The sequence below is a fragment of the Podarcis filfolensis genome, assembly GCF_964270895.1.
Source record: "Podarcis filfolensis genome assembly, chromosome: 11".
NCBI classification, from domain to species: domain Eukaryota; kingdom Metazoa; phylum Chordata; class Lepidosauria; order Squamata; family Lacertidae; genus Podarcis; species Podarcis filfolensis.
This window is the reverse complement of record NC_139613.1, coordinates 41,365,622-41,393,144: the sequence shown is the minus strand read 5'-3', so window position 1 is coordinate 41,393,144 and position 27,523 is coordinate 41,365,622. Positions and strand designations below refer to the sequence as shown.

At 42.0% G+C, this 27,523-nt stretch overlaps 1 protein-coding gene across 5 annotated transcripts in view; it reads left to right on the top strand.

Moving 5' to 3' along the window:
* The window catches only part of TMEM232 (transmembrane protein 232), a 136,985-nt gene extending 109,993 nt beyond the window's left edge, over nt 1-26,992 (top strand). For all 5 annotated transcript variants that reach the window (XM_083576822.1, XM_083576823.1, XM_083576819.1 and 2 more), the window contains 2 exons: nt 20,448-20,541; nt 26,051-26,992. In XM_083576822.1, coding sequence (XP_083432948.1) covers nt 20,448-20,541; nt 26,051-26,305 — 349 coding nt within the window. In that variant the 3' untranslated portion in view covers nt 26,306-26,992. The remainder of the gene's footprint in view (nt 1-20,447; nt 20,542-26,050) is intronic.
* The last annotated feature ends 531 nt before the right edge of the window (nt 26,993-27,523 follow it).

Genomic DNA, 27,523 nt, shown 5'->3' with positions numbered 1-27,523 from the left:
GTTTTATGGAAATGAATCGTGAACAGCTTCCATCCGCTAGGAGCAATGCCTCAACGCCTTCCCCATGCACTGCATCAGAAAGATTTTGGGCATCATATGGCAGGACAGAGTCTGAAATGCAGATGTGCTGTCCTAAGCCCACATTCCCAGCATGTCCACACTCCTTTCTCAGTGATGTCTACAGTAGCTTGGTCATGACCGTAGAATGGAAGATGGCAGGATCCCCCAAGGACATGCTCTATAGGGAGACCAACACTGTGCTCCAAATATGTCTGCAAACAAGACATGAAGGTTGGCAACATCGACCCTGCCATGTGGGAATCCCTTGCAGATAACCACAGTGCCTGGATACAGTTAGGTTGGGTGTCCACAGCAGTGACCAGAGGAGGAATGGCCATTGAGAGGAGCACGGAGAGAAGAATCACCATGGCGTACCTGTAGCAGCACCACCAGATGCCTTCATCTGCCCTAGCTTCAACAAAGTGTCTCTTCTGTATCGGTCTCTACAGCCACAGCAGGCGCTGTAACTCTCCAGTGGTTTGACTTCACTCTCAAAGGTGCACCCTTCCATTGTCTCCCAAGACAGATGGACTGATGCCAACAGCAACTCTACCCAAAGGACAAGAAAGGCCACTGTCTGTTTGAAGTGTTTTCTTTGGAGGCGGGGTTGCACTTATTTCCAGCAGCCTTCACAAGAAAGAAACTCAAAGGAATCCAAACAGATATACTGATAGCTGTAAAGTTATTAGTGCAAATTTCCAATTATAAATCGTGTGGGAGGATTCCTTTCTTACGCTGTCTGTAGCTGTTCTGCAGCTCGGAGCTGGATCAGGGCAGTTGCTCATGTATTCCAGTGTCTTGTTCTCACAGGGGACACCCAGATGCTTGTGGGCGACCCCAAAACACTGCAACACTGCAAAACACTGCAACAACACTGGTCCAACTTTCGATTCTGGTATTCAGGGGCATACTGCCTCTGAGGGCTGGGCTGTGGGACGCAGGTGGTGCTGTGGTCTAAACCACTAAGCCTCTTGGGCTTGCTGATTGGAAGGTCTGCGTTTCGAATTCCCGCGATGGGCTGAGCTCCTGTTGCTCTGTCCCAGCTCCTGCCAACCTAGCAGTTCAAAAGCACGCCAGTGCAAGTAGATAAATAGGTACTGCTGCGTTGGGAAGGTAAACGGCGTTTCCGTGTGCTCTGGCTTCCGTCACGGTGTCCCATTGCATCAGAAGCAGTTTAGTCATGCTGGCCACATGACCTGGAAAGCTGTCTGTGGACAAACGCTGGCTCCCTCAGCCTGAAAGCAGATGAGTGCTGCAACCCTATAGTTTCCTTTGACTGGACTTAACTGTCCAGGGGTCCTTTACCTTTTACCTTATGCCTCTGAGGGCTGGATTCAACTAACTGGTCCCACTTGTGGAAGCCTGCACAAAGACTTCCACTATCACAACAGGCTTCCCCCACCCTCATACCTCCTAAATTGGTTGTGGGATGGGGGAGGGCAGGAAAAAACCCCCAGTATAGCATGTGGGGGGATGAGAGAGGAGATTGTTTCACCAGGCAAGCAGAAATACCTGCAACAAAGCATGGTAGATTGTTAGGGTTTGCTGTGATGTCGTAACTCTGTGAGGGGTAAACCACAGCGCCCAGAATTCTTTGAGAGAAACAGTGTGTTTTGAATATGCTTTATAGTGTGTACACAGCAGTCCCTCCTTTCCACATTCTCCCCAGATAGTTCTGTATCTTTTTCCATCTTCATCCTGACAGATTCAAATTCTGTAATCATGAAGGTTCTCACTTTCATGAGAGGTATATTTTAATCAATGGCAGGGTGCTGAATTTCTCAGAGTTCCTATTCCTGCAGTGAATTTACCTCAGTAACCATCCACAATATTAATTGAAAAAAATAAATCGTGAGTCTTTATGCTTATGCAGCTGCATGAAGTCCCCCTCCCTTAAGAAACAGAGAAATGTGCAGAAATATTCATGAATTAATCATCAAGGGTGAATCTTATGCATGTTTGCACTAAAGATAAAAGTGAGACCAAAATCATATCATCTAGAGAAGCTTAGCTGTTGACTTTGGTATTTTTTTATTTACCCAGGTATGTGTGTGTGTGGTATTGTAGCCTAGGGGGGTAGTTCTATGCACACTTACCTAGGATTAAATTAGTGGAACTAATTTCTGAGTAAACTTGCTTAAATTCGTGCTGCATGGCAGCCATCCTAAACAAAGTTAACTGGAAGTGGTACCATTGCAATAATGAGATTTACCTCCAGGTAAATATGTTTAAGATTGTGGTGCAAGATATCCAAGATTATTAAAGATTATTTGCCAACAAGACTAAAGAGAATAATTGTGATTAGTACATACATGTCAGAAAATTAAGAACAAGCAATTGTTAATGGAACCCCTCCCAATAAATCAGGCTCAGCTCTTCGAATTAATCCTGTGAATATCTTTGTAGAGTGGGTAAATACTGCAAGTCTCATTTGCAGATGATATGAATTAGATAAAAAGAAATTAAATTATTTCTCTTCGGTCAGATCTGTTGAGCTGAATTACAAAGGCGCCATTGTCATTAATTTTACCCCCTGCTTAGCAATTTTTACTGATTTTTTGTTTAGCCATGTTAATTACCTTGAGATCTGCAGATCACATCTTGTTTTGTCATATCATAGTCAATAATTCACCATATGCCATTATTGTTTTTCACAGTGTAACAAATGACTTCACTGTAAAAATTTCTCCGAACCGAATTAGAGTTGCAAAATCAGTTTTTTGTGTGCTCTGAGTACATCATACACAGATTGAAATACTTGTTTGCAGCCTTCCTAAAAGGGCCATGGATACACTAGGAAAATTCCTATTGCCATTGTTAACATTGTTGAAATGCTAGAAGAGTTCTCTGTCTCTTGCCTCCTGCACATTCTGTTGTCCCAGAGAACTGCAGTCCCCCCCCCCTTCATTCTCCTATGAATAGAGTTGTCACCTTTTCTTCTGTCAGGGTTCATGACTGTGTCTTCAACAGTAGCATGGCAGCCAGGATTTTCCATCATCATATGACAGTTATGGGGCTATTAAATGTATATGGAGGGTTACTGTTTGAGAAGCATGTGTCCAAAACACCCGTCGCTCAAGGAATTAATTCTGTGGCTCTTTGGATCCATTCCATACACAGTTGTGAAGATTCTTGACACTAACAGTTGCTTTTAATGATAAATTCTTTGTTAGGATTCTTGCTCCGTGCTTGCAGTCATGGGATTGTTTTCTATCACATGACGGTGTATGTTTTCATTCCACAGTGTGGGAAGTGACGGAGACAGGATGTTTGTGTTAGTGTGTTCCGTGATGTGGGACTATTGTCCTTTGTTCTTTCTCTTTGCTGTCTGACGAGAAAGAGGAAGGAGCTGAGTCAGAATGCTCCGAGTGTATTATATGTAAAGAAAGTAGATTAGCCAAAATGCTGTGCTACTGAGTTTGTTACGCGAACTGCCAATACTCTGCAGGTTCCTAAGCATGCTAATGCCTCTTGGTATTAGTCACTGTGATGTTCGGGCTGGAGAAAGCTTTTGAAGCTCCCGAATGACCGACCAGGAGGGAGAGAACATGCCAGTCAGGCATGTGTCTCTGCCAGGGTTCTACATGTGAGTAGGACGATCCTAACATTCTTAACATGGCCATCTTATAATCTAAACTATACATTGTTAGAAAGCCAGCATGTTGATATGATTTAATTCATTTTGTTCCATCCTTCATCTAAATAGCTCAGGGTGGCTCCTCCATCACAGTAACCCAGTTGAGAGATCATGACTCACCTAGATTGGCCGAGTGAGCTTCATGGCTGAGTAGAAATTTAAACCCTACTTGGCTGTTAATAAATTCAAATGATGATAAATACCTTTTTTCACATACCCCTAAACATTTTGTGAATCTAAGTTTGGCCTCATTGAGGGGCAGTATTTCAATATGAGTGGGAAAATGAGAGTACCCCTAAACATTTTTTTAGAAAAAAAGCACTGCCTTTACCCTAATGAATTAGGAATCCAGTTTATAATCTGAGGTCATAACTCTACCTGAAAGACCACTTGAGGTAAAATAACCCTACAATCTACAGTGTTGGAATATTTTGAAATAGGAGATTCATGAATGGATGTAACAATACCACAATACTACAAATAGAAACGTCTTAGAAGGTCAGTGCAATTAAGGTAATTCAGGCTATGTCTCTAGTTCAAACTGAAAGCATTGCACAACCATCTTCTCATGCAACTGAGGTCTAAGGTGGTGTATTAAATGCATTCGTCTGGCTTCTTATATACAAAATTAAAGCACCTGTCTTAGTTAATCATAATGAACTATTCAATAACAGTGATGATAATAGACAGTAGGTGTATATAAATAGATAGCTAAGAAGCAAAACTGTGTTGCAGTGGTGGTAAAATTATATGCCTAACGAGGACTCCCTAATCTGCTGTTTCACAGAGAGAGAAAAGAGAGAAAACCATTTTTTTAAAGGAAAACTTTGTACAGTATTAACTATTTTTTTCGTAAATTCTTGTTTACAAAGCAGTGTCTTAATCCATGCCAGGTACAACAAAATCTACTCACTGACCTAACCCCCCTCCAATTCTACTACCCAACCATATATAAATATGTCTTACAGTTTAGAGTTGCATTTCATGCATCTGATGAAGTGGAGAGGAAATGCCATATTAAATTGGTTAGACTTTAAGGTGCCAGAGTACTCTTTTTGTTGCTTGATGGTCTAGAGCAGAGTTGGGTTTGGGTGGGGACTAATGCAGCCTGTAGGTGTCTTTCTTTTATCTGTAGGAATCTCGCATGAGAGCCAGTGTGGTGTAGTGGTTAAGAGCGGTAGACTCGTAATCGGGTTCGCATCTCCGCTCTTCCACATGCAGCTGCTGGGTGACCTTGGGCCAGTCACACTTCTCTGAAGTCTCTCAGCCTCACTCCACAGAGTGTTTGTCAAGGGGGAGGAAGGGAAAGGAGAATGTTAGCTGCTTTGAGACTCCTTTGGGTAGTGATAAAGCGGGATATCAAATCCAAACTCCTCTTCGTCGTCTTCTTCTTCTTCTTCTCACCTTCCCAGGCCACAGCCTTCACTGGTCCTGCTCTGTGCTGTCCTCAGGGTTTTTTTGTTTGGGTGGAATGTGTCCCTGAGTTGTGCTAACATCTCTCTCTCTCTTTTGCCTTGATGGAGAGTGGAGAGACCTATTCGTGCAAGAGTGTATGCAGAAACACCAGATTACTTGCTCCGCAAGCTAGCTTTTGTGGATGTGCTGTCCGCCATTGTATACCTTCTTGCTGTTAATGAACAAGTTAATAAAGGTATAGCTTTCCTTAAAAGAACTGTGCTCAAAAGATCTCAGAAACCGCCAGGTATATTTTAGTCTTTTTGATCTCAGTTCAAGGGAGAGAGTTGCCTATCTTGGTTTTTTATATGCATGGCTATTGTTTGTATAGTTTCACAGCTATTTTACAGAATAGGGGCTCAGATATTGCTTCCAATACATTCATATTCACAAATTACAGTTTTAACAGATACTCTTACGCAGGTTATTATGTTTATTTACAAGATACCAGGTGATCCATAGCAATTCATGCTATTTATTCTGTTGCACGCTTCTGAAAGATCATTTACATGCAGCAGAGAAGTGTATGTTCTGCTTCAAAAGCATGTGAAACAAAGCAGTTGCTGATGATCTTTAATAGTCCTGGTTCTGTTGGTAGAGATGCACAAGTGTTCAAGCTTCTGTAATCAAATATGTTTGCATACCAAAGGAAGTTCAGTACAGTGGTACCTCGGGTTAAGTACTTAATTCGTTCCAGAGGTCCGTTCTTAACATGAAACTGTTCTTAACCTGAAGCACCACTTTAGCTAATGGGGCCTCCTGCTGCCGCCGCACCGCTGGAGCATGATTTCTGTTCTCATCCTGAAGCAAAGTTCTTAACCTGAAGTACTATTTCTGGGTTAGCGGAGTCTGTAACCTGATGTGTATGCAACCTGAAGCATATGTAACCTGAGGTACCAGTGTATAAGATCATTGGCAACCTCCCCCCCCCCCCACAAAAGATACATACTTCTGCTAAAAATAATTTCTTAATCAAATGTGTGAAAATGTTATAGTTAGAAAATATTATTTCTTCCTGCTTTGTAATGTGAGAAAATAATTATAATAATAATGACTGCTCCCCACATTAAAAGGGGGGCGCCCTTTGTGTGGTCGCGTGCAGCCCCCTGGACCCTATGCAGCACCATTAACACAGGCTTGGCTTCACCTTCCCCAGGTGGGATACCGGAGGTCTCCGCCTACCTCAGCCAGTTGCCCAATCCCACCTGGGGAGGCGTTCCCAAGGTGATCAGGCCGGGTAGGGGGAGGGACCACCCTGCCCACACAATAGGGGGAGGATCTTACCTGGGAATCATAAGTTGGCTCCAGAGCTTCTTCCATCCTACCCACCCTCAGTTAAGACTTCTTTTGCAGGTTAACCTTTTCTCCACAGGTACGTGGGCGCTGCTATGTCAAGGTTGCTGTTGAAGGGCCGGAAAGGAATTCTCCTGCATTGGCAGGTTTGCCTTTCCCGTAGCAAAACGTCACAACTTTGGCGGTATCAGGCCTTGGGCGGAATCCTTTAGTCTATCTTCCCTAAATTGGGGGTGGGCATGTAGCGGTGACTCATGCCCCCCTTCTCTTTGTGGCGGCGATACCAGGGGTCGCTGTTAAAGGGGTTATTTTGAGGGGAGGCTTTGGCAGTAAGCTGAGAGGTTGTCATTGGTCTCCCCTGCGACGGCGGCGTAATGGGGGCGTATGTTCTCCAGAGCCAGCCTACCTCCCCCCACTCTGGATAACCCTGATGTTCCCCTGGCGGGGGACAGGGAGGGATAAACGCCCAATGCCTGAGCCAAGGTCTACCCACATCTGAAACATAATAAAGTTGTGGCCAATTTTAATCCCATAGCACATTGTCTTGAGTTGTTATTCCACACGGGGGCTGCCCAGGGTTTTGGGGGACTCCGCCTGTCCCCGAAATAATAATTCATCCCATACAGCCTGTGATGCAGTTTTATAAAGTAAGTTTACATTGGGAGGGGGGAGAGACAATCTAGCATTGGGGTGTTGTTGTTTTTGCCAGTTTGAATGGTGTTTTATTTCACATTCGGTGGAAGTGTAGCATGAATAAACAACAGAGTGTGAAATGTGTTCTCCAAATCTTACATTACGCCAAGATCTTTATAGTCTCTGCCACGTCCCATAAATTGTGTAAATAAAGACATTTTAATCTGAGCACAGAATAATTAATTCTGTGCCTTGCTTCAAAACAGAATGCAAAATTCCATTTTTGTGTCTGCAAGGAGACTTTTTAAATTACAGCAATAGGAAGATTTGTCTAAGGAGGAAGAGGAAAGGGTGGGTGCTGCATTCAAATAGGGTTGTTTGAAAGCAAGATTGTGAATTTCAATTGTATCTGTTTAATGGCATTTTTGAAGACCATGTTAGCACCTGCCTGGTAGAGGAAAAGCAAATTCTATTATAGGAAAGTTTGAAAACAGTTCATGAAGGGAATGTTAAAGACATCAAAGGGGGGGGGGCAATAGGAAGAATGGAGTTATTACATACATACTCCCCCAAACGTGACAAATAATCTGTCGGCTCAGTTGTGCATCATGTGTAATTTAATTGCTTATAGAATAGTATCTTTCTATTATCTATCTATCTGTCATCTATATCTATCTATCATCTATATCTATCTATCATCTATATCTATCTATCACCTATCTATATCTATCTATCTATCTATCTATCATCTATCATATATCTATCTATATCTATCCTTTGTGATTCATTGATGAAGCACTGTGGATCAGGTGCAAGGATTCTGTCTGTACCAATGCAGTACAACAGCTGCTGATTTTACACTGGTGGCTTGGTTCAACTCTGAAAATTGTGCTGGTGCTGTTTTTAGGGCATCTAGGCAGCCTTTTGGCTAAGAGGTCCTGCAACCCCAAGGTTGCATAGGTGTATTGGAAGCATACTTGTTGCATGGTACTATCTCTTCTTACTTTGCTTGGCATTCTAGTGGCCAACAAGACATGGAACCCTGGCTGCTTTCACCTGGGGCAAGGAGCAGCTTTGAGGGGATTTTTTGATGGGGCTGTGCAGGGCTTTTCCCCCACCGGAACTCACTGGAAATCAGTCCCAGCACCTTTCATGTGGGTACCATTGCCATTATAAGAGAATAAGGGAGGTGCTCATGGTGAGTTCCTGCACCTCTTTTTCTAGAAAAATAGCACTGGAACTGTGGTGTGGGAGGAAATGGTTGTGGCCCTTCCACAAACACCACATTCCCAGTCCTGTTCCCCCTCATTGCTGCCTCTGTTTTTTGGGAGGGAGAAGAACTAATTACCCAGAAACACTAAATGTGCTCACACTTAATTTAGTATAAGTTTTGACCCTCCAAGGAAAGGTAAAGTAACAATCAAATGGTTCTATGACCTCAACATTTCACAGAAGGACAATCTTCAGAAGGTTCCAGGTAGAGGTTGAAGGTTGTAAATAGGTTTTCCAGATATTGCAAACAGATCCTTGGCAACAGTTCCTTCCCCCTCTCTTCAACTTACCAGATTTTTTCCAGAAAATGATAAATCTGGATTAAATGGGGTTGAAGGAGAGATAAGGGATGGCAATGCCAACATGTTGTGGATGCTTCAGATAATTTGCAAGCATACGGAGTCCCCATCCCACGATAAACACTGGGCAGGATTCAACAAATGAATCTTGTCAGCAGAAACCCTGGAAAGGGGCTCCTGGCTTCTGCAATGGGGCTTTCTTCCCACTCCTGAAATTGAAGAAGGGTTGGGGGAACCCCTAGAACAGCACATGGCAGGAGGAGAAGGGATCATTCCACCTGGCAAGCTGAATTGGCAATTGCCTTAGTGCAACGCTAAATTCCTCCCACTGTCTTGAAACATCCCCAGTAATACTCCTGTCTTCACCCCACAAAATGCTGCCTGACCCGCCCGCCCCCACCCTAACTGTAGAACTTAAGAATTCTTAATAGAATGTTTAATCTCATTCTGATTTTATGTATTATATAATAGTTGCAGCTTCAGCATGTTCAGGGATAGTTCAGATAGCAGAACATGAGACTCTTAATCTCAGGGTCGTGTGTTCGAGTCCCACGTTGGGTTGGACTAGATGATCCTCGGTCTCTTCCAACTCAACAATTATGTGATTGTATTCCAGGACCTTTTTTTTTTTTTAAAGAAATATTTATTGAAGTTTTACAAAAACAAATATACAAGAACACATAATAAAAGAAAAAAGAGAAATAAAAATACAACATATAAACACACAGAAAAAATAAGAAAAATTAAAAACAATTCAATTTTTCATAACTTAAAACTCATTTGCTTGTTTCTTTGACCTCCTCACACCTCCTCTTCTTGTATTCCCATTTAAATAATCAAATCAGCAAATCCTTACCCTCTTTCATTTATCTTAACTCTATAACTTAACATTTTATAACTCTGTATTTTCATCCATTATCAATTCATTTTTGCATATTCTTATTAACTTTGTTGCTAATACCACTTATTTCCAATCCAACATCATTTTAATTATGTTTTTACCTATTTATAACCCTTTTTCCATATTCTCTTAAAGCATTACAGCTGGAAACCACTTAATTTCTATCCAACATCATTCTAACATTCATTAATTTTACAATATTTCTGTAGATAGTCTTTAAATTTCTTCCAATCTTCTTCCACCTGTATTCCAGGACTTATTGGGTTTTTGTGAATGTTCATTATTTGGACAGGTGGTTGTGGGGGAGACGAGTAAAAACCAGCTCAGGATACAGTGTCAATCTCTGTCATTTGTTTGGTGTGTCCACATTCTGTGTAAATGTATTTGCATTTATAATCATCTGCCTTCAGAGGTTTTTAGCGGGATTCTATACATACATACTCAGAAGTAAGGCCTATTGAGTTTATCCTAGGCACAGTGATGCTGTCTGGGCTTGATAGTCTAGTAGTCTAAAACATCTGGATGGCACCATGTTAGGGAAGGCTGCTCTAGATTTTAATTCAAGGGTGCAATCATTATCTCAGTGACTGCAGTCTGTGTAAAGTTCAGTGGGAGTTATATAAATGTCCATTGATACAAAGACTGGCTTTGAAAGAAATGGTGGGATGGGGACAGTTTATGCAGCAATTTCCATCGATTTACAAATAGAGCTAGTCGCTTTAACAGTGCAGTCCTTCAGTGTGTTAACTGCTGCTTAAAGAATTGCAGCCTAAAGTGTCATTTTTGCATTGGAAAATCTATCCCGAAGGAAATGAAAGCATGCTTTTTGGTATGCTTGTTTTTTAACCAGTTTCTGTGACAACCCCCTCCAAAAAAAAAGATTATTCTGTCTCTAAAAGAGAAACTTTTAGTGGATACTAGTGAGGCTGCTCGTGAGTAGTCATAGGATTTAGATGCAAATATATACTTAAGTGAATAGTGCATGACAATGACGTTAATGTAGAAAAACTCAGATATCCATTTTTCAAGAAGTTTTCGAAAGGAAGATGTCCAAAAGCAATATAAAGTGGGTAGCAATTGCTGTTCGGATCTCTTTAGACTTGCAAATGGGTCTCTGCTTCTTTATTCTTTGCTCCTTGGAAAAGATAGCGACAATATTTGTACTGTTCTTGAATTGTGAAAAAGAACCTTTACCATGGAGCAACAACTGTGCCAGGGAAAATGGAATGGAATGACCATAGCATGCTAGCTTGGCTCCCAAATCTTCCCTGGAACATTTGCAGGATTTAAGTGACCCTTTCAGCTTAGAATCATAGAAGCATAGAATTGTTCAGTCCTGCAATGCGGGAAACTCAACTAGATCATGCATGACAGGTGGCCATCCAACCTCTGCTTAAAAACTTCCGAGGAACGAGAGTCCATCATATCTAGTGGGAGGCTGTTCCACTGTCAAAACAGCTCTTACTGTCAGAAAGTTCTTCCTGATGTTTAGTCGGAATCTCCTTTCGTGTAATGAGGTCATTACTTCGGGTCCTACCCATTAGAGCAGGAGAAAACAAGCTAGCTCCATCCTCCATGTGACAGCCCTTGAGATATTTGAAGATCATATCTCCTCTCAGGATCCCCTTTTCCAGTCTAAACATACCCAGTTCTCTCAACTGTTCCTCGTAAGGCTTGGTTTCCATATCCTTTAATCAAAGCAAGCAGATAAGCAGGTGAAAGGCACTTTTAGCCCCTGAGGCTATCTGAGTCTCCAGTGTCTAATTTCTTGGATATGGGGACCACTCTCTCACAGTGTCTCTGCTTTGCCAAGATTCAAGCTCAGAGTACTTTCCCTCATCCATCCCACCGCTGTGCCCAGGCTTCTGCCCAGCTTCTCCTGACACAGGTGCTATGGAGAAACAGAGCTGGTGGCATCTTATCCCAAAACTCCTAATGACCACTTCCAGCAGCTTCATGTACATATTACATAGCATTGTGGATATCATACCTGTGGACGTTTTCAGCAGAAAAGCAAAAAGTACAAATCATGTATGGTGAATCCCAGTTTGCTGCAGTATAAAGCTAAATTATATCCTGAAATAAGCACAGATGTGTAGATAGAAGTGAAAACATTTAATTTTTTATGAGGGTTTCTAATGTGGAAGACACTGCAGTGTAGTTTTAAAGCCCCTCTCTTTTTCATATGTGATTTTTCTTACATTTTTTACAACATACATGCAGGCATATTTTTAGAATTTGGCGAGAATACACACCTAATTTCTACTCACAAGCAAAGGATTGCAGCAGGAAGTTACAACCTACCAAGGCATGATATAGCCCAGTTCCTGTTCATTGCAAGCCCCGTTTGCATCAGAGGAGGTTAAAGAGTGCCAGTGTTTCTTGAGCTGCACCTTTTGTTATTATGCAGCATGATTACTTATTATTCCTGCCCAACAAAGCCGAAAATGTGGTTATTGTATAAGCATTTGTTTATCACAGTTTAGCCCATTAATCGGAACAATGCTTGGAATAAAATCTGCATCAGCTAATTGTATTCCTTAGTGACGAACCATTCATCATGTTTTTAAGTATGAGTTTCTTCATCATCCCCACCTACTTAATTTGATACCTAATTATTTGTGGGAGTAGTACGTTCGCTTTCTGCTTTATATTTAAGGGGCAAATCTGTTTGTTCTTCATAGAAATGCATTGCAAATCTGTATTTTTTTTTAACATAAGAGAGAGTGAGTTTGTTCTTTAACTAGAAAAATACCAACAAAATTGTTGATCTTCGGCTGACTGCGCTGCAAAGGCTACATGCAGTCGGCCTTTTATGTGTTCTTGCCCGGCTGGCCAGCAAGAAATTTCCCCATAACCTGGGCCCTGATTGGTCCATTTGAACCCAGCTTACTGGCCAGGCAGTCACGCCCCCATGGCCGTGACAGCCAGGGGAATTCCCCATCAGCCAGCAACCATGGGGTCCAGCTGCCAGGAAGGAGGTGGACAGTGATGATCTGCAATTGACACCCAACTGGGAAACGGTGAGTGTCCTAAAAAAATGTGAAACAGCATAGCAGAGATAAAACTGAGAAAACAAACAGGTTTTTGCCTGCCACAGAAATGGCATCAGGGAAGATGGCATGTGAGCTTTTCTGGGAAGGGCATTCCAAAGTCTAGGCCCCAACATTGAAAGCTCACCACTCTCTGCCAACCTGCTATGTTTCCCTTGGCTGGGGCACACAAGTAAAGGCCTCTGATGAAGTCATCTTAGGTAGCATCCATTGATAGCCTTATCAGTTATGCCAACATGAGTGCAATAGTTATATCGATGCCACCATAGTGTTAGCAGTTGACTTAAAGTTTTATTGGTATAATGAAACCATTGTAGTCTTAACTTCACAACCCCAATATTATTTGGACGTATGCTAGCTGCAGCCCTACCCTTGACCTTGTCTAGGTAGTGTAATGTGAGGATAGCACTGTACCGTAAGATGTGAACACACTTGTTAAGGGCCACGGAAGGCTAAATATCCATGTTTTCATGTCAAGAAAGATTAAATGGTTTTGCAGAAAGGGAGAATACCATTTTGATAAGGACGGTCTTCTCTAAAGTGAGTGCAAGACCCTGAGAATTGATTCTCTCCAGCCATCAGTAAATCACCAACCTGCTGCTCAGGGGAAATACCTGTAAGAACAAAACAGATCGCATATCCCTAAACTGGTAATGGGAGCTTCTTGATCTATGAAGCAACAATTGAAAATACAAATTCTTCTATTTCACATTCTCTGTAGCAGCAGCTACTCACAGTTTGCAAAGGAATGGGAAGGATCCTGTATTCTACTGGGGAAAACTGAATAGACAAAGTCATGTCAGAACAATTTTCCTCTAAGGGGCTGAAAACTGTTTGTCTACAATATCTGCATGCCCTTGAAAATCCTTTATATTTTCACTAAGAAATTAGGAAATGAATGCTGTGGGAGTATGGGGTATCGGCATTTTGTCAAATGGGAAAAATCCTGTGAAAATGCAATGAAGTCCCATTGAAATCAATACATTTGAAACTTGAAAAATGTAGCAGTTCAGTTTTAGTTCCATTGAACTAAATGGATTTGGTGCATTTAAGAATTGAGGTACTTGTTCAGAATAATCACACTGTAGCTTTTTCTGGACCAGGCTGTACATAGGGAATTGCTTAGTGCCACACATATAGAAAATTCAGGCTGAAAAGGTCCAAACCTGCCATCAGTCAGCAAAAGTTCAGGTAAGTGCACTTAAAGATTTAAGAGACTAAAAATCCATTTGAATTTAACATCGTTAAACTAAGAAGTTGAAATATGTTGGCTGAATAGAGATCACACTGTGAATACAATAAATATTTTAAAGTTCTTCTGATGCTTTCTATTGAAGTTACTGTCCTGTTCTTTCACAGTCTGTAACAAATATAAAAGTGTTGGCATCTGTCTCAAGACACAATGGAGTGTGCTTCTAAGGGTGACGTCGCTGTGTTAGCAGCACCTAAGTAACCTCCCTGGAGAGCAAGCCTGGCAATGTGTATGGAGGTCCCTAGGCTGTCTAGACAACAAATAAATAATAGAAGCCACTATATTAGAAGGATGGGATGCGGGTGGCGCTGTGGGTTAAACCACAGAGCCTAGGATTTGCCGATCAGAAGGTCGGCGGTTCAAATCCCCGCGACGGGGTGAGCTCCCATTGCTCGGTCCCTGCTCCTGCCAACCTAGCAGTTCAAAAGCACATCAAAGTGCAAGTAGATAAATAGGTACCGCTTCGGCGGGAAGGTAAACGGTGTTTCCGTGCGCTGCTCTGGTTCACCAGAAGCGGCTTAGTCATGCTGGCCACATGACCTGGAAGCTGTACGCCAGGCTCCCTCAGCCAATAAAGCAAGATGAGCGCCGCAACCCCAGAGTCGGTCACAACTGGACCTAATGGTCAGGGGTCCCTTTACCTTTACCTTTATTTTAGAAGGAAGAGTTGCAAACAGTGGTGGAGGAAGCTGCTCGGGTGCCTGGCGCGGCGTGCCCAGGGGCGGGGTGAGTCGCCCATAGGGACAGGGCGAGGGCGGGGTGAGTCGCCCATAGGGACGGGGTACACGGCAGGGCCTTTGTAGTATGCCTGCCTCCACCCACTCAGCCACCCTACAGCTGGGGGGGAGGCAGTGGGCAGACCGTTTGGGCAGGAGAGACGCATGGCTTGGGTGCGCTGCAGGCTCCACAGTGAGTGCTGCCTGGCATTTTGTCACCCCCCTCAGTGCTGACACCTGGGGCGGCCTGCACTCACCGCTCCTCCCTTACTCCACCCCTGGTTGCAAGATACTGGATAACAAGGACTTAATAGCAAAAGAGCAATGTACGTTTGTAAAGGTCTTTCACTGACAGCACATAGGACCAGCCCATTCTCAAATAGGCAGAAACCTCTGCAAGGCAATTCTGTATAGTGAAAGCCTTCAGCTAACCAGAGTCCCATAACAGCTAAGATGCAGCTGGGAAACAATTGAACCTGCAATTAAGGCTGAGGTAAACATGACAGTGCTGGTATCAGGTATTGTGACCTAAATAGCATTTCCCAGTGGTAGACCATGTGGGAAATTGCAGAAAAGTTAGCAATGCTTCAGTAGCTTATTACTTATGGGCTGTTTTATGCAAGGTTTAGTGACAAAAATGCCATGGGTTACAGCTATCTGCTCCTGTCCATTAAAAGCAAACTGTAATTTATTTATTTATTTTAAAAATGCAATATTAGTAGTGAGGCATGCATCACTTTACATTAGGCGATGTCAAGCCTCATCACCCCCATATTGTTTAATGTACATTAGCCTCATACTGTGTGTGCATAGTGCCGTAGTACAGATTGAAGGAGTTATTATCTGACACTTTCAACATAAATAAAATGACTTCAATTACCAGCCTAGCAGGAAGTCAATATCAAGTCCTTCCTTGAAATTAAAAAATTACAATTCAGCACATCTCTTAGTATTAAGAAAAAAACCCACCCTCTCATACAGTGAAATTCAGCTACAACAAGCAATCATGAGGGGCTCAGGGAAGCATTAATCTGCAGGCACAAGCCCAGATGAAACAATCAAGTATCTGAATCCAGAAACTAGAAGCATAAAATATACTAGTTGATGGTGTGGAATTGAGATCATTAGAAAGATTCCAGCATGAAAAAAACAACAAATATATTTGACAAAAACAAAGCCCAAAGCCTATCTAAGAAAACAAAGTGTAACAAGGAACAGAAAGGAAACAGAACTAGTTGCAAACAATAGGGATGTGCAAGAGTCTTTTGCTGATGTTAACAGTTGCTGCGAAAGGAATCCCTGATCTAGACTTTGTGCAGAGCAGAAATGAATTTGAGCTCCACCACAAGAATCGAGTTTCAAAGCTTTACTGCAGAACAGTCTTTAAACAGTTATAAGTAAAGGTTACAAAATACTAAGTACAGTGACACATTGCTCTTAAACCACAAGTAGTGCAGTCTCTTCTTTAAGTTCAGTAATACAATTCAGTGACTTTTCTCTCTGGGTCTAGAGAGAAGTCCTTTGTAAGCATCTTGCTTGTTCATCATCACTGAGCTTTGATGACCATCAAAGACAATGAGTTCTCCTCAGGTTTCATTTCATGCTAAGAGAGTTCTCTGCTTGCGTTTCTGGGAGAAGTCAGTTAACCTGAACATAAACATTCAACTTCTTCTCAGTGCATTTGCTATAGACAGACCTCCTGTCCGATGCAAAGCTCTCTGCATAGCATTTTAAGTACAATGCATTCAAGCACAATGGTTTATTTTTTATTAAACTTCTTTATTTAACATAGCAGCCTTGGAATGCATTTAAACCAGGGGAAAGTTGGTAGACAACAAGAAGTTCTGGTGGACTCAGACCAGATGAGGAAGTGGAACCACAGAAGGAGAAAGTGTTAGGGTGAAGGGGAGTCTATGGGTCTGGGATATAAGGCAGCTGGGGTTCGTGGGGAAGAAGGAAGAGAGGAAGAAGAATGGAAATCTTCTGAGGAGGAATGTGAAGGCATCAGCCAAGAGTTGAAGGTAGCAAGGCGACTCACAGCAATGGTTAAATCCCCAATGTGAACCATTAGCAGGAAGAAAGGGTTCAGAGTTACAAGAGATCAGATGCTGCGAAGCCCAAGGTTTAAGGAAATGTAAGGTAAAGAGGTGACTTGGCTGGTGGGATAAAGTCATCCACTGAGACCTGAGAAAGTAACCCAACTGACTCAACAAAGGGACTGTTTCAGTTCAGACCTGGTGCAACTGTGTTTTTTTGAACAGGAGACTGAAACATGGAGCCTACAATGTTGAGGTGCCCCTAGGGTAGCCCTGGTACGACAGTAACCAGTATTTAGAATAATTATGATTATAGTTTCCATTTCTATATTATACTATTCTCATAAAACAAATAATTTGGTATTGACTGGGTTTTCTTGAATATTGCACTGCTTTCCTACTTTTTCAGCATTGAGAAACAATACCAGATTTAGCCTGCATAACTTTTTCCCCCGGTACAAAACAAAAGGTACACAAGCTGGATAGAGGAATGAGAGGAAGTCGGAGGTTTAGTGAGGAATGAGAAGAAGCTGTAGCACCTTCTCCTTCTAGGTCAGGGATAGCAATCATAGGTGGTCAAGGATAGGCTCTGCCTATTCTAAGTCTTGGATAGGAGAAAAGCCCTCCATAAGGAAGGTGCAGAAAGTGTAGCATAGAAGTGGAAGTTGTTTATCCCTCGTGTTGATCCGTGATAGTAGTGCACTTACACTTACAACACCAAGCAAAAGTTTATGGATTAATTGTTTAAAATGGCAACTCCAGAAGAGGATTTGACTGGAGACACAAAGCCTTTTTTTTTTTTTTTTTGCTTCACTTGAAATACTGCAGTTCTCCCCTAGTTCCATGCATGGGTCGTGATGTACTGGATCAGTTTGTGCTTGCCAGTCTCACTTTAAATCAATTCGAAGCTATTTTTGTGTGCACACTTAGCAAACTGCCGATTGCACTCCAGGTGCCGCAAAATCGATGCCAAGGAAAAGCTAAGCGATTTAGATGGCTTCTCCTGCCAAAATGATATTGCACAACATTCAGAGGGAGCTGACACGAACTAAGAGGCTGAAAGGAATTTAACCAACCAAGTAGTCAAAAACTCTGAAACGCTGGCAAGATCAGATGCCATACATGACACAAGTGTTGGGTTAGGTTTTAATTCCAGTCCTTCTCCTTCTGTAAGAAAGGTTTTATTGGAATGTTGAAGAAAATAGACAAAATTCAAAAGCTTTTTCCTGCAGAGCCTTTTGGATTTCTTTTCTTTTTGTGTGTGTGTTAAAATAGTTTTTATGGAACTGTTTTGTGTTACGAAACAAACAGATAAACAGGGAAAGGTAATCTATTGTCTCCACTTTTAATTCACAGCCTTTTTCACAGCCTGTTTACATATAGTGAGAGACACTTTTGTCAAAGACATTTTGCAGTTGGGGGAAGAGGGGCAGGGAGAGAGATGGGCTTTATTGTTATTTTGTCCTATTGTTATTTTGTCCTGTTATTAGTGTAGGGTCTGTGTCAGCATCATGTGGGTAGATCCTTTGTTTATATATATATTTATTTTTATTGATCATACAAGAGATTGGGCGGTCCCAAGCTGGGTTGGTTGCATTCAGTTGATTGCAGTGTGACTTGTTTGTATGTGTTTGTGGGGGCGGGGTTAGGTTGTTGGGTCAGATATAGCCATATCAATTCATATGCAGTTGGGGGTGGGAATAGGTCCTTGTCCTGTTGTGCTGTGTATGTGATAAAGGGGAACCATACTGGCATGAAAGTGTCCTCAGTGGGCCAGCAGCTGTAACTACTTTGCTTTCATCATTATAATCTTGCTATCATGGTAAAGTGCAATGCAAACTCAGTAAATAAAATATACAATAAAATGGCTCCCCCTTCAAAATGGACATGATGAAGCAGTGATGCCTCTCCCTAGGGCTCTGCATGCAGATTAAACAAGTAATCTGTGCACAAAGCCCTAGGAAAGGCACCCCCAAACTCGGCCCTCCAGTTGTTTAGGGACTGCTACTCCCATCATCCCTAGCTAACTGAACCAATGGTCAGGGATGATGAGAACTGTAGGAGAAAGAGAACTATATATGCCACCTTGGAGCAAATGTGGGATATAAATCACTGCGAGAAGTGAGGCTACAGGGAACCAGGCAGAGGGCCTTCTCGGTAGTGGCACTGGCCCTGTGGAACGCCCTCCCGTCAGATGTCAAGGCAATAAGCAATTATCTTACTTTTAAAAGACATCTGAAGGCAGCACTGTTTAGGATTGTTTGCGATGTTGAATGCTGTATTGTGTTTTTAATACTCGGTTGGAAGCCGCCCAGAGTGGCTGGTGAAACCCAGCCTGTTGGGCTGGCTATAAATAATAAATTATTATTATTATTAAGCTTTTGCCCGACTGGAATGTGTGGTGATGTTGCTTGCTTGCCTAGATGGGGTGCGTGTGCAGAAACCTCTGGGCTTGTGAGTGTGTGTGTGTGTGTGTGTGTGTGTGTGAGAGAGAGAGAGAGAGAGAGAGAGAGAGACTGGCATGTATCTAACAAAAACAACAACAACAATTTATTATTTATATCCCGCCCATCTGGCTGGGCTTCCCTAGCTTCTCTGGGCGGCTTCCAACAAAATATTAAAATATAGTAATGCATCAAACCTTAAAAGCTTCCCTAAACAGGGCTGCCTTCAGATGTCATCTAAAAGTCTGGTAGTTGTTGTTCCCTTTGACATCTGGTGGGAGGGTGTTCCACAGGGCGGGTGCCACTACCAAGAAGGCCCTCTGCCTGGTTCCCTGTAACTTGGCTTCTTGCAGTGAGGGAACCACCAGAAGGGCCTTGGTGCTGGACCTCAGTGTCCGGGTAGAATGATGGGGGTGGAGACGCTCCTTCAAGGTAAGAGGCATGTTGGTTGCACTGCTTGCTTTTGCTTCTGGTATGACCCACCACTGGTATGTGGCCCAGGTTTCTCCAGGAAGCATTGCAGTCCTTAAGATGAAAAAGGTTCCCAACTCCTGAGCTGAAGCATGGTCTCCTCCCATATTATTGTGCTTGTCCACTGGGAAAATAAAGAGAGACCTATAGTGTATTGAGCTCCAATCAGAGGCATGGCTGGTGGGAACAGATCAGAGGGCTTTCTCAGTGATGGCATCCACTTTCTGGAAGTTCCTACCTGAGGAGGTCCACATGATGGCACAAAACCTTTTTGCTTGCCCTTCGTGTGGGTTTATTTGTCTGAATCTCTTCTTTAGTTTTTCTGGTTTTAATGTTTAAGTTTGTAGTCCTGTAATCACTTTCACTGAGCTTACTTCAGAGTAGAAATGCATAGGTCAGAGATGCAGTTTAAGGTTTTTTCCCCTTTCCCCTTTGAAAATTAAACACCTCGCACTTATTTGGCAGGAGAAGGCCTCCGGAATACACCTACCATGCGCATGTGATTTATTTTAGTCACAAAGCTGCAGCATCTAATGATCTTTATGATTATAATTATAACCTGCATTCAGCGTAATTATAGAGCCAAGCATAACTGGTGAAATAAATAAGTGATAATAGAGTAGAACGGCTTTTTAAAAAACTGAACATAGCAACCAAGAACTACATGGAACAGTGTAAAGCTGTGGAAACCTAAATCAGATTTAAATCTTCTGCAGGACAACTCTAAGCAGTTTTCACTCAGAAGTGTAAAAGCTGACCTTCTGGAAAGGCCTTAAATAAGCCTAACCCGTTGTTGCCAGGATTTTTCAAGCCAATGGGAGACTTGGCATCATTCATTATTTCAATAAGGGTCCTTTTGTAGGGTGGGCATTCCTACAAAGTTACAGAACTTAAATCTAACAGTTTTCTCATTTCTTTCCTAAAGGGAAGAGCTTTTGCTAGCTGGTGTACCAAAATATCCATATCCAGATTACTTGACCCGCACAGAAATAGCTCTAAGGAGAATAATTGAGACTCAGGTAAGAACAGTTATTAAAATGAGTATTTGCTTAAGTATAATTCTGTGTACAACACACCCAGGATTTGCTGTTATAGACCTTCATTATAATAACCTGCTATTTTTAATTAATACTCTAACCAAATTGATAAAGACCTGGTGTACATGTTGAAGTCCTGATTAATTTTATGTATATTTCTTAGAACTCAATCCAGGTCCTAGGATGTAAGATATTTGTATCCCATCTTTCTAATATCCATGTGGGTCTTCAAGGTAGCTCATAGCAACAATAACAAGAATCAACCCTCCTTGTCATGTAAGGCTTCTCCATACATGACTGCTAGCTGGGATCTCATCTTCTCCATCACCAATAGTGTTTCGCTCCCTGAAATACTCTCTAAAAGACAAGCATGCATTCAAGCAAGCTGTCTATTAGCCAGTTTAAAATTGGAATATGGTCCCAGCCACTGGAACAACTGCCTCCTGGGCAGTGCTATTTTTCTAGAAAAAGAGGTGCTGGAACTCACCATCAGTCCCTCCCTTATTCTCTTATAATGGCAATGGTCCCCACTGGAAAAAGCCCTTCTCCTGGGGAATATTGCTTCCATCGCTGACTGAGTGACTTCTATCTGCTCAACCCCACACTCTTGATTTAGGGCACTTGTGGAGGAGGGGGGAGCAGCTGTGTGGTTTGACCGCACAAAACAAGAACAGGAAGCACAGCTTAAATAATTCTGGTTCTGCATGGCCGCCATGTAATTTCTGATCCACATGATTCTATAATGAGGATATTTTGCAAGCTACTTTAAGGATGCTTCCTGAAGACCTGCTTATTGAACGTTTATCTTGATATGTTTGCAGAGGGGTTAGATGACATTGGCTATGAGCATTCATTCCAATTTGTGTGCAAAGAACATTTTTCAGTGCATTTTCCCACTCCTTTCCTTATTGCTGCAAGTCCAATGTGTGTGTGTGTGTGTGTGTGTGTGGCAGGGGGAATGGGTTTGTTGTGTTGAGAGCTCCAACTTTAATTGCACAACCTGCATTTGCCAATATGTGATTAAATACCACCTGAAAATAACGACGGTTTCAAAGTACCCTTGGAGCCACTTGGGGCTATAAAGGGTATCCTAAAAAATATTAATAAGAGTGCCCCCGTTTCCAGTGTAGAGGAAGAATGCTAGTTTATTGAGCAGATGAAAAAATCTGCTTCACGGTATTCAGGTATCACAGCCATTTGCTAAAAATACACTAGTAGACTTCACATTTTTAGACGTGAAAAATAAGCAACATGCCCTTGTTACTTTCACACAGCTTGTTAAAAGGGTCATCATTACTGCCCTAACACTAGAATTTATAAGGTAACTTGTTGTGTATGCACTTCTCAGGCCTATGCAGTCCAAACTTGTTTTCACACAACCAGTTAAGTGATTTGTTAATCACAGTTTTCTGCACATTTGCACTGAGAGCTAAAAAAAAATTTCTCACAAAATTATCCTCAAAAGTGCCCCCACGTAAATTTTATTGGTGAATATTCTCAGGGTACTTGCCGAATATTCTCCAGGTGTGTATATTCAGCACTACCATCTGACAGCCAAATATTTTGTAGCTGGGCTCAACATTTTGAAGTATCTGACAGCTGGCATGGAGAAATAGCCATCATTGTTGGAAAAATCAGTACTTGACAGTCTTTCACAGCTGACATGTGTTAATAATCAACATTACAGAACTACTGACAGTTGACACCTGGAAGCAGTCGGCTGCTATGGGGTTGCAGTATGTGGCAGTGTTTGACAGATGACTTGCAACAGAATTCAGAAAATTTTATATGAACGGCATTCATTCGTGTAACCCATAAAACAATTTGAATTTTGCCATTAAATTTCAATTTCAACCATCACACACACACACGCACGCACGCACACACACACATAATTAAGGTCAAATTTCAGCATCAATTTCATTGGACTTTGAAACCATGCTTGTTTCCACTACAAATTTCATAACCGGCACGTGCAAATATGAGATCTACCGGTATATTAAATATTGATATTATATATTCTGCAGTTTAAATAGGTTCCCTACTGTATGCGTAGCCTCACTTTGTCCCAGAACATTTGCCATTATCTGAACCACTTAGGGTTTCCTGGTGCTACCTATTTTAAGAGACACATTTGAACTCACTGCTCCAGAGCCTGCAGCTGCCACCCTCTATTTCAGAGTTCCTTCAGTTCAAAGTATTGGAGATTTCCACATCATATTTTATTTTTAAAATTTTAATCTGGCAGCCCTCGAAGCAATCGGGGTAGAAGGTAGTAGTGCTGCTTCTTTATAAGTATTACATTAAGCCATTTCTCTTTCTGACTCTAATCTTATGGGAATAGGATGTTGGATGGAGAAAAGAGTCCAATTTTATTGTGGAGCCAAAAACCTTCAATTCCCCTTTCAGCTTTGAATTTAGCTCACTGGTTTGCCTAGGGCAAGTTGCTCACTTTCTGCCTTAGCAACATCCTGGCACTTTGGTGGGGAAAGAGTAATCAACATTATCATTAATGATTAGAGTCCTTCAGAACTTGGAGATGTTCCATAAACATTTGGGTCTTGAGGTTTTCTTCTTCCCATCTTTTGCATAACTGGCTGGAACATTCTTTCTGAAAGTGTTTAAAATCTGCTATTATTAAGCCAGTTTGGGGAATGAAAGGAAAGGAATATACGTTTTCTGATACATTAAACAAGCTTTTAGAGTTAATTCACCATTGAGTTCTGACTCTGGAGGCAGTGAAAATACTAAGTGCACTGAAATATATTTTATAACTCAGAGCAGTTCTGCCAGCTGATAATAATCGTAACCATAGCAAAAATGCCCACAAGCTACTAGTTTGCTTACAATACTCTGTTAGAAGGAAGGCATTTTATTATTTAAGGTTAGCCAGCCCATAATGTAATTGGGGGCATCCCATAAAAGCAATCATCCCCCCTAAAAAAACAACACCAGTTTTCTCAGACTCTGAAATCTTTCCCCCCATGTTTAAAAGTCTTATCACTTCTTTTTAATGCAGTGATTATTTCTAAACCCTTTCTCCTTTCTCCTTCTTTAAATCCAAACTGCCCTTCTCTTTAATAAACGACACATTTTTATTGCTGTTTTATTCTAAGCTGCAGTTTCTACGCATAAGACCATACCTTCAGGGCCTCCATTAATGCAGTAAGGATGTTATCATCGAGGCTCAAAACAAGATGCGAACTTTTCCTTGACTACAGTCATAAACAGTTTTAGTCTTTCTGGTACATCATTTGTACCCCTGACATTGTCTATTTTCCTCTGTAGAGGCTGTACTTTGTTCCATACGCACACCCATTTTCTTGTGCTGGACACGTCAAACAGTGAGCTTAGGCTGAGAAGATCAATGCAAATATTGGTCCTTTACAGAGTCCGTCTTCAATGCGAAGAGTTTCATGATAAAAACTTAAGCTAGGCTAAGGTCTTGCCACTGATCCATCTTCTAACACAGCAGCTTCTTCACACAGCTAGTGCAATTCTTCCGCCTTTCCCATCCATTGTCGTTGCTTCTTTTTCTTCCCTCTTGCTATTTCATCTCTCACACTCTGATAAAATCATTCCTATCCCTTTTCATATTTCTTTGGCCTTCAAATACACCGCTGCATCCATCTTTCTGTCTCTTGTGAGGAAGATTAATTCTCATATCATTTTCTCGAGTGGGCTACTTTTTTGTGAGGTGATTTCACCACACTATTTCTATGTGGTGACCATGTCATATGAATGCAGCTTTTTTCAGGTACTAGGAAGGCATGGTTTTTTCTATACAAGGGAAATGTCTCATGTTCATAGCTTTCCTTCGCTTTATATGTACTACAATTCACTATGTGATCACCTCAAGATCACCTCATGAAGTGAGGATGACAGAAGGGAACAGGAGGCGGGCGATGGAAGCCCAAAGGCCAATATGGTGCACCAAGAGGGGTGCTGATGGGTTTGTGATATAAGTTGTCTATCTCTGCTCAGAGCCACTTCTCACATTTCAAAAATTCCCACATGATTTTTTTTTCTTGGGGGGGGGGGTGGAATTAATATGGAACCTGCTTAGAAATTATCATGTGATGTGCAGGTTTTTCACTAGCAAGCTGTGAATATGCATGTGTTTATGCTGATTGTACATACATACAAACATTGAAAAACTCACAGATGTGATCATCATATATGAAATTAACACATACAGTGTTAATGTTGTGTGTAAATTTCTACAAGGGACTTCTACAACACTTGAGAGTTTGTTGCAAGTCAATAGCTCTCAGTGCAATCTGCCTCACACAACTGTTGTGAGGACAAATGAGAAAAGAATGGAAAACATGCTTTCAACATATGAAATAATGCAAGAGGTTATTAGAGAAGCGATGAGAGGTTAATATGCAATGTACTGTTATTTCCAGAACATGTGGAATATACTATTATTGATTTAAAAATGTGGGACAAAGCTTGCCCTCCCTCAGAATTCACACTGCTTTTTCTCCATACCCCAACCTCAATTTCCCCCCTAAAGCTGGCACTGTTAATAAGACCCCATGCTGAACTTCTAATTTATTAATATACTTAAGAGTTGGGTGGGATTCTCAAGTCATAGTTTCTGCTATTTGAGATTTAAGCAGGGTAATGTCATATCAAAATCTGTATCAGTGAATGATTCCTTTTCTTTCAGAAAAGTAACGTATTTCTAGCTTAGAAAACTATAAGAATTGAGCAGGGCAGGAGTTTGCCTTTTGGGAGATGCATTCTGAACTGGAGCATAGCGGATGATTTACACATTTTAATGTGCATAAAATTAATGTACAGCTTTCTTGAGATATGCGTATCTATGGTGCTTGCCAGCATTTGTGACATTGATAGCACCCACGTTGTGTGCCTTTTGATGCGGTGCCTTGTTGCATCTCACTTTTAGGTAACAGATCCTGGCATGTTGGGAAGCGTGGCCATTCCTCTGTATCAGCTGAGGCTCCTGCTAGCTGGCCATATGAATTCCATGTGTGTGTATTTTCTAATATTACAAAAAATAATGATATGAAATTATATCTGAAGACATGTGGTTCTCACACCTGCTTTTAAAATATTTGATCATCACATTGTCAGTGAATTCTGCAATTTGCTTGAGACGGGCATTGAAACTTGCCATTCTGAGCTCCCGAGGATCTTGTCATGAACCTACAGACCCCACAACAGCACCATAGGAAATGAATACACTTTGTAGGGTATACCTTGGCCAGACCAGTGCCCCCCAGATGTTGTTGGACTACAACCATACTGACAGGGGCTGATGGGAATTTCCAACATCGGAAAGTGCCCAGTGCCTGTTACTCCTTCGAATGAAGTTGCATGATCCATCACTGACTCTCCCAATGCCCAGTTCCTAAATTCCTGCCTTTAAGTTATCTACATTTCCTGCCATTGAATTGAAGTGTTTTGTTTTTACACACACCAATATCGCTACTAAAGCCACTTTTTCTTTCCTTTGCAACAGTGGGAGAGGGAATTGGAGATGAGGCTGAAACTTGAAGAAAAACTCCTGGCGCTGGAGCTTAAAGAAAAACAGAAGTTGGAAGAAGAACGCTTCAAGAAAATAATGAAATGGCGATTAGAAAAGCTGAATAAGACAACTAAGCCCTATGAGCTTCCTCATAAACAAGCAGAGGAGGAGGAGGAAGAAGAAGATGAAGAACTGACAGAGTCATGCAGCAGCACTCAACTGTCAAGTGCACAACTGTCACGAGCCTGAACACCAGCCCGCTAAGGGGTTAACTTACACATTACAGGCAAATGCATGCAATGAAGCCCAAGACTTTAGAATGAAAAGCCTTAGTGGAGGAGTAGGAAAGTGTGTGTGCTCTTAAACCATTTCCTGCTAATGGTTTTTTGCTCAAAATTGCTCCCACCTACTTTTTCATCCACGGTGTACCAGGTGTTTATTAGGCTAAACCATGCGGCAGCTTAGGACCAATTTTGAGGGGGTGGGGAATGCCTGATATGAAGACTTTAAGCTCCTCTTCCCACCCCACTGCTTCTCTGCTCAAAACTGTGGCCTCCTGCAGCAAAGTGCCATAGGGGAGGAGTAGAGCAGCCCTCCCACCCATTGGTGGTGCTGTGTTTGCCAGGGTGATGTGGCAGTGAGGTTTCAAGAGCTCTGTGTTGGTGGCGTTGGCACCTTAGGAGCCGCCAGTACCAACCTAGAGCTCCCTCAACCTCGCAACTACCTCACCTCTGCAGTATCTTAGGGTGTGGCTGCCCTGCTGCCAGGAAGATGCTGGTGCTGCTCTATCCCACCTCTTCTGCTGCTGCTGGTCTCCTGGGACTGCTTTTCATGAAAAGAACAAGGCTGGGTTTCATAGCACTCATTTCCATGTAATGTGTCATCTGCTCTTACATCAAATTTCCTCTCCTGAAATACAATGGTTATGGGAAAGCATTTTCTGAATTTTGTCTTGTTTCTTAGCACACTCAGGTGTTCTATGCAAGGTCAAGAGAAGCACGCTGAAGATGCTCAGGGACAGCAAACCCTCTCGTTCTTGTTCTCTTTATTCCACCTAATCATCTGTTTGTGCCTTGCAGAATTTCCCCAAAGTTTGTCTACACCCAGAGGAGCCAACGTGGTGCCCTACAGGTGTTGTGGGCTACAACTCGCATCAGCTCCAACCGGTATAGCCGCTGGTTAAGGATGATGGAACTGGAGTCTGCAGCATCTGAAGGGCATAATGTTGACTGTCTGTGGCCTACATCAATACCTCCCATCCATTCCCGTTCCTGCCCTGGTTGCATGTTTGCTACTGGTTCTGCCTCTTTCCTCAGACCTGTTCCTGCTTAGTCTTTCTGTTGATATTTAGGCCTTGCTTACTGCCTTACTCACTTATGCACATTGCTACATCTCCTGCTGTTTGATTTACTTATTTAAAAATAACACAGTGGCTCTTGACTTGCTGTGACTTTTGAGCACACGGTT